At 38.3% G+C, this 8,318-nt stretch overlaps 1 protein-coding gene across 1 annotated transcript; it reads left to right on the top strand.

Moving 5' to 3' along the window:
* Positions 1–2,925: 2,925 nt before the first annotated feature.
* OR51S1 (olfactory receptor family 51 subfamily S member 1) lies at positions 2,926–4,071 on the top strand. The gene has a single exon (XM_002754862.6). It carries the CDS (start codon positions 2,947–2,949, stop codon positions 3,916–3,918), a length of 972 nt encoding a protein of 323 aa, XP_002754908.1. The 5' UTR covers positions 2,926–2,946; the 3' UTR covers positions 3,919–4,071.
* The last annotated feature ends 4,247 nt before the right edge of the window (positions 4,072–8,318 follow it).

Genomic DNA, 8,318 nt, shown 5'->3' with positions numbered 1-8,318 from the left:
ATGAATTGCTTATCTCTCTCTTTAATTTTGTGAGTTTGGGTTCATGTACTTCAGGGACCTAGTGTTCTTTATATATGCATTTATAACTGTTATATCTTCCTAATATTGACCATGTTTCATTATGAAATATTCTCCTTGGTTTCATAATATGTTCTGCCTTGAAGTCTATTGTGTCTGATATTGGTATAGACACTGCATCTCTCATGTATTTTTGTGGGGTATATAATTTTCTACTTTCTTACTTTCAACTATTTACTCCTTTGAATCTATGGTATGTCTCTTGTATTCAGAATATAGTTATAACTTGCTTTTTATTCTACATAACAATGTGCCTTTTGTGAGGCATGTTTAGTCTATTCACTTTGTTATTATTTGTTGGAATTTCACCTGTAATTTTGCTATTTGTTTTCTGTTAGTTTTGCGTCTTTTTTTTGTTCCTCTGCTCTTTCGTGGCATTCATTTGTGTTAAATAACTGTTTTTGGTGAACCATTTCAATTCATCTCTTGATTATTTTTATTTTATTAGCAGTTTCTCTATAAATACAATATGCACATTGCTATATAATTTACTTCAGAATAATATTAACTTAATTCCAGTAAAATTCAAAAGTTTTGTTTTAATACATTTTTAATTCCTCCCTCTTGTGCTATTATCATAATATATGTATACATATGCAGACATGCACATGTGTAATATACACAATTTACTCAACAATACAGTATTATAATTATTTTTAATATAATCCATGCCTGTTAAGGAAATTTAGGGAAAATTAAGTAAAACATGTGTATAGACTCCTTCATATTTACCCATATATTTATTATGTCCAGTACTATTAATTTCTTCCTATAGATTCCAGTTCCCATAATTGTTTTATTTTTCAGCCAGAACTCTGTGTTAAATCCCCAGCTAGTCTGCTGGTAGACACATTGCCCCAAAGAGGACGAGAATCTCAGGGTAATGGAGCTGCTGGCCCTCCCTATTTGCTTGCCACCAAAATTGCCATGCTAACTGACAGAGCTCCAGATCACAGAAGCTGCCTCATAGTGCAGGAACAAAACTGTGGGGTTTCCTTATCTGACCACTACTGATAGAGCAGGAGGCACCAGAATGAAGCAGACTTGGCCAAAATGCCAGGCACGTGGCTGTTATATTCCAAAGTTCAGTCATTTCAATAAACAAGTTTATGTCTCTAATGGATTTCCAGAGTGCCAAAATAGATGTTATTGACAGCTTGCCAGGTTAATATCTGCTTTGCAGGGGAGAGAATATGTTAGCGTCCTCAATCCATCACAAAGGAAATGAATGTCTGTTTCTATTTATTCCTTTTGAAAAGTCTGTGAGATTAAGCTTTTGTTATATTTATCTTCCTTTTTAGTTTATAATTTATTACACTTTATTGAAAATTTTAATGTAATATTTTTAACATATGTATTTGGAATTTTTGTAATAAATGTTTAGGGTTAACTTGTATCTGTATCATTCCCCTGAAAACATAATCTAACAAGTTTTTATTTTACTTTTCTTTAGATTCCAATTTTCATGGTCTTTTTATCCAGAATTTCAGTTTCAACCATTCTGGGCATTTGGGCAGGGAAGAAGATATCACTATGTTGTGTGCCCATTCCTTCTTGTTAAAATTATAAATAATATTTGGATATTAGATGGGAGGAGAGGCTAATTCTCAGGTTTTCATTTTGGAAAATTGATGGGTGGTGGCAGCCCCAACTGACTTAGAGAACCAAGGAGTGTCTTATTGGTTTGCTATTGGCTTAAATTCCTCTTCACTGTTTACTAACTGAGGACTCTCAAAGAGACATTAAGATGTGTCTGTTAAGATCTGCTTTGGATTATTTGAATTTAAATTGCATGGAACATCCAAGGTGAGATGAACCTAGAATGATTTGTGAAATATATACTAGTGATTTATCTATTTGTAAACTTGAGTTGACGTCCTGAGAGTAGATAAGACCATGGAGGAAAAGGAGCAGGGCCAAGCAAAGATCCCTCAAAAATGTAAGCATACACTTAGATAGAAGAAATAAGTGCTAATGTTCAATAGGCAAGTAGGATGATTATAGTTAACAATGTATTGTACATTTCAAAATAGCTGGTAGACAGAACTTGAAATATTTCTAGCTTATAAAAATTATAATTACTCAGGGCGATGGATGTCCTAAATACCCTGACTTTATCATTTCACATTCTGTGCATGTAACAAAATACCACATGCACTCCCCTAAAATAGGTACAATTATTACGTTTCAATAAAACAAAAATTTTAAATACTAATGTATAAATCATAGGGACACAGCAAGGTGAATTAAAGTCTAAATTCTGAAAGACAGATTCTTTTATAAAAAAGTAAAAAATGGATCCATAATAGCCAAAGCTCATTAAAAAATAAATCAACCTTACAAAAAATAAATGCCCCTTAATTTAGAAATAAAGGAACAATAATAAGAAATATCTTGGAAATAATAAGAACAATTAAAGTGCGCCAAAATGTAAATATCTTAAGGCATTCTAGAAGTCAGATTGTCTGGAGTTGGGAAGAGAAAAAAATATGGGTAAATAGACTGTTTCCTTAAATGTTTGTCATGAAGGGAGGAGAAAAATTAGGATAACACTACATGGAGACACAAGGTAAAAAAAATGTGAAAATACTTTAAGAAAGAAACAGAACCACAGAGCTATGAGGACACCTATAGAAAAACTTCAAAGGCAAGGAATGACTGCTGCAAATACTATTAGGATGGGTGTGTGCATAGGGAGGAAATGTGTGTGTGTGTGTGTGTGTGTGTGCGCGCGCGCGCGTGCGTGCTCATGAGTTGGGAGGGAAGAGGCAGGCTATTTTGGAAAGTTTTATGCAAATTTAGCAGGCACTTAAGTAAACCTTTCTAATCATTTTTCAGGTTCCAGAGTTCAACCAGGAATCCTGAACTATGTCAACATTACCCACCCAAGCAGCCCTCAATAGCAGCACTTCAATGGCCCCCACCTTCCTGTTAGTGGGCATGCCAGGCCTGTCAAGTGCACCCTCCTGGTGGACAATGCCCCTCATTGCTGTCTACCTTCTCTCTGCGCTGGGCAATGGTACTATCCTCTGGATCATTGCACTGGAGCCTGCCCTGCACCGCCCAATGCACTTCTTCCTCTTCTTACTTAGTGTGTCTGATATTGGCTTGGTCACTGCCCTGATGCCCACACTGCTGGGCCTTGCCTTTGCTGGTGCTCACACTATCCCTGCCCCAGCCTGCCTTCTACAGATGTTTTTTGTCCATGTCTTTTCTGTCATGGAGTCCTCTGTCTTGCTTGCCATGTCCATTGATCGGGCACTGGCCATCTGCCGACCTCTCCACTACTCAGCACTCCTCACCAATAGCGTAATTAGCAAAATCAGCCTGGCCATTGTTTTTCGATGCCTGGGTCTCCATCTGCCCCTGCCATTTCTGCTGGCCCACATGCCCTACTGCCGCCCACAGGTCCTAACCCATTCTTACTGCTTGCATCCAGATGTGGCCCGTTTGGCCTGCCCAGGAGCTTGGGGTGAAGTCTACAGCCTATTTGTGGTTTTTTCAGCCATGGGTTTGGACCCCCTGCTTATTTTCTTCTCCTATGGCCTGATTGGTAAGGTGTTGCAAGGTTTGGAGTCCAGGGAGGATCGCTGGAAGGCTGGTCAAACCTGTGTTGCCCACCTCTCTGCCGTGCTCCTCTTCTATTTCCCTATGATCCTCCTGGCACTGATTAATCATCTTGAGCTGCCAATCACTCAGCATACTCATACTCTTCTCTCCTATATCCATTTCCTGCTTCCTCCATTGATAAACCCTATTCTCTATAGTGTCAAGATGAAGGAGATTAGAGAGAGAATACTCAACAGGTTGCAGCCCAGGAAGGTAGGTTGTGCTCAGTGAGGAGGATGTCCCTTCATGTTTGGTGCTACAGGCCTCCTGATACTAAAGTTTCTGTGAGAACTCAGTTCACGAGGCATGAAATGATCATTCACGTACACATAAGTGCATATATGTGGATGTAGTTTCCTGTCCCTGGAAGTATGCCTGTGTATATTGATGACAGCTTACAAGCCCCAAAGAATGGACATGACCCACCCACTGGCACATTACATATCAATGGCCTGTGCCAGTGGGTGGGTCATGTCCAGGAAGGGCCAGAGTCCAGGTCTTGTCACAACCATCCAAGTGTGTGCCTGTTGTTATTTTATTGTTGTTAATCCTGTTACTGTATCTATAGCTTAACACTGGATAAAGCCAGAAAAGTTAATCGTCTACATAGCAAAGGAAAAATAAGACAGAAACATTCTTCTCAACTAGATAGATCTTCCATTCTTACTCCCTTAAGAAGTAAGAACTCTGACCAACCCTTAGAAATTAGATAAATGAGGAAAATGCAAGTAAGTCTCTCATTTAGGTTTTTCACACCAAGAGATAGGCTATTGAACTCTGATCAGGCCAGGAAAACAAAGAGAGAATATCATTTTTTTCATTCTTCATTTCGTTTTTAAAATGTTAGTGTATTTTTGAATATATATGTATATTGAATGTTCTCAACACAAAGAAATGAGAAATGCTTGAGACTATAAATATGCTAATTACCCTGATCTAATCACAATACATATGCATCAAAACATCACTGTGAATATGCATAATTATTGTCAGTTTAAAATAAAATTTAATTTAATTTTTAAAATTTTTGCCTATTTCAGAAAAAAATAGAATAAATAATAATAATCTTAAATTATATCTCCGAAACCTAACTGTAATTACCTATTTAGTGAACACTTACAATGTTTTACATAAATGGAATCTTTCAAGTGCCATTTGGAATTATCAGTCTCAATTCTTTACTTCTTAGTAGCAGCAGTATTCATTCACATCCACATCAGGAGGGACAAAGTGGACAGATTGTGTTTACCTACACTCTGACTTTAGACACATGATTTTCTCTGGTCGGTGTGGTCCTCATGACTTGTTTTGGTCAATAGAATGTTAGTGGATGTGATAAAAGCAAGAACTTCAGTGTGATTTTACTGCAAGGTTTGATTTCTAGTACTAGGGTAGTGCTTCCCTAGTAGGTACTTCCCCTTGAATCTAGTTTCCAGAAGGAGATACATGGTGCAAACCTGAGCCAAATTCACAGCCTGGAGCCAGTGCCTGGTAAAACTGAAGCAAAGCCAGCAAGTCAAAGCAGCCTAGACCAACAGGTTCTCTGCCAACCTACTAACCAGTGAGCATTATAACAAATGCTGTAGTTGCAAGCATCTGAGATTTTGTAGTGGGTTACAGCTAAAGTTAACTAACAGAGTAATTACAGATTTATTCTCTGAACATGGTTGATTCATTTTTTGATGTCAATACAATTAATTTTGTGCATATTATGAGGAGCACAATTGTTGTAGCACAATAATTGACTAACTTTAAAATATATATATTTTTATTTTTGTGGGTACATAGCAGGTGTATATATTTATGGGGTACATGAGATATTTTGATTCAGGCATGCAATGTGAAATAATCACATCATGAAGAATCAGGTATCCATCCCCTCAAGCAGTTATCCTTTGTGTTATAAACAATCTAATTACATTTGTTTCAATATCTTAAAATGTATGATTAAATTATTATTGACTATAGTCACTCTATTGTGCTATAAAATAGTAGGTCTTATTCATTCTTTCTATTTTTTTAATATCCATTAACTATGCTCACCTTTCCCCCAGGTTCCTACTACCCTTCCCAGCCTCTGGTAAACATCCTATTCTCTATGTCTATGAGTACAATTGTTTTTATTTTTAGATTCCACAAATAAGTGAGAACAGGCAATGTTTGTTTTTCTGTGCCTGGCATATTTCACTCAATATAACGACCTCTAATTTCACCCATGTTGTTGTGAATGACAGGATCTCATTCATTTTATGGCTGAATAGTACTCCATTGTGTATATATAATACATTTTCTTTTTTTTTTTTTTCTTTCTTTATTGTACTTTAGGTTCTGGGGTACATGTGCAGATCATGCAGGACTGTTGCATAGGTACACACAGGGCAATGTGGTTTGCTGCCTCCATCCCCCCATCACCTACATCTGGCATTTCTCCCCATGTTATCCCTCCCCGACCTCCACACCACCACCCGCTGTCCCTCCCCTGCCCTCCCCAACAGATGCCAGTGTGTGATGCTCCCCTCCCTGTGTCCATGAGTTCTCACTGTTCAACACCTGCCTATGAGTGAGAACATGTGGTGTTTGATTTTCTGTTCTTGTGTCAGTTTGCTGACAATTATGGTTTCCAGATACATCCATGTCCCTACAAAGCACACAAATTCATCATTTTTTATGGCTGCATAGTATTCTATGGTGTATATGGGCTGTCAACACAATGAAAAAAATGCGTCAACTAATGTGCAAAACATCCAGCTAGCATCAAAATGGCAGGATCGAATTCACACATAACAATATCAACCTTAAATGTAAATGGGCTAAATGCCCCAATCAAAAGTCACACACTGGCCAATTGGATAAAAAGTCAAGACCCATCGGTGTGCTGTATTCAGGAAATCCATCTCATGTGCAAGGGCACACATAGGCTCAAAATAAAGGGATGGAGGAAGATTTATCAAGCAAATGGAGAGCAAGAAAAAGCAGAAGTTGCAATCCTAGTCTCTGATAAAATAGACTTTAAACCAACAAAGACCAAAAGAGACAAAGAAGGGCATTACATAATGGTAAAAGGATCAATGCATCAAGAAAAGCTAATGATCATAAATATATACACACCCAATACAGGAGCACCCAGGTACATAAAGCAAGTTCTTAATGGCCTACAAAGAGACTTAGACTCCCACACAATAATAGTGGGAGACTTTAACATTCCACTGTCAATATTAGACAGATCAACCAGACAGAAAATTAACAAGGATATCCAGGACTTGAACTCAGATCTGGACCAAGCAGATCCAATAGACATCTACAGAAATTTCCACCCCAAATCCACAGAATATACATTCTTCTCAGCACCACGTTGTGTTAGAACATGTTCTCTTAGCTCAGAGAAGTTTGTTAGTACCCGCCTTCCAGAGCCTGTTTCTGTCAATTCATCAGACTCATTCTCCATCCAGCTTTGTTCCCTTGCTGGTGAGGAGTTGCGATCCCTTGGAGGAGGAGAGGCATTCTGGTTTTGGGTGCTTTCATCCTTTTTGCACTGGTTTCTTCCCATCTTTGTGGATTTATCTACCTGTGGTCTTTGTAGTTGGTGGCTTCCACATGGGGTCTCTGGACGTCCTTTTTGTTGATGATGAAGTTATTTCTTTCTGTTTCTTAGTTTTCCTTCTAACAGGCCCCTCTGTTGTAGGACTGCTTCTGGAGGTCCACTCCAGACCCTGCTTGCCTGGGGATCATCTGCAGCAGCTGCAGTAAGGGTTGCTGCCAGTTTCTTCTTCTGTTATCTTTGACCCTCTGCATTTTCGCTGCAGAGGAACTGCAATCCAGAGCTGTTCCTATTCGGTCTTCTTCGATCCAAACTTCATCCATTTTTCTATTGGGTTGTTTATATTTTAAATATAAGTGGGTGGGTCACACCTGTAATCCCGACACTTTGTGAAGTTGAGGCAAGATAATTGCTTAAGTACAGGAGTTTAAGACCAGCCTGGCCCATGGAAGAATATTTCATCTCTTCAAAAATTTAAAGAACAAAAAAATAACCAGTCATGGTGGCACATGCTTAAAGTCCCAGCTACTAGGGAGACTGAAGTGACAGGTTCACTCAAGCCAAGAAGGTTGAGGCTGCAGTGAGCCTTGGTTTCGCCACTGCACTCCCACATGGACAACAGAACAAGATCTTATCTCAAAAATAAATAAATATTAGGTTGGTACAAACGTAATTGCTGTTTTGTCATTACTTTTAACTGCAATTACGTTTGCACCAACCTAACAAATAAATAAATATTTCCATAACATTTTTGTTGTATGCCTTTCCCAATTTGTATTTGTCTTTGACTTTGTTTTTCAATCAATTCTCTAACAAATACAGTTTTATATAAACAAATCTAAATATGTTTTTCTTTATATTTTTTCTGTTTGATATACTGCTTTAAAAAGATGTCTCACTCATAAGTGGGTGTATAACAATGAGAACACATAGACACAGGGAGGCCAACATCATACACTGGGGCCAGTTGGGGGTGGGGGGCTAGGTGAGGGATATCAGGGGGGTGGGTGGGTAGGGGAGGGATAGCATTAGGAGAAATACCTAATGTAGATGACAGGGTGATGGATGCAGCAAACCACCATGGTACATCTAT

The sequence above is a fragment of the Callithrix jacchus genome, chromosome 10, assembly GCF_049354715.1.
Source record: "Callithrix jacchus isolate 240 chromosome 10, calJac240_pri, whole genome shotgun sequence".
Classification (NCBI taxonomy): domain Eukaryota; kingdom Metazoa; phylum Chordata; class Mammalia; order Primates; family Cebidae; genus Callithrix; species Callithrix jacchus.
The sequence above is the reverse complement of the archived record's forward strand: the minus strand, read 5'-3'. Positions and strand labels throughout refer to the sequence as shown.

Excerpts from the sequence above, each read along its gene's own strand:
- OR51S1 (XM_002754862.6), top strand. The coding sequence starts at position 2,947 with ATGTCAACATTACCCACCCAAGCAGCCCTCAATAGCAGCACTTCAATG.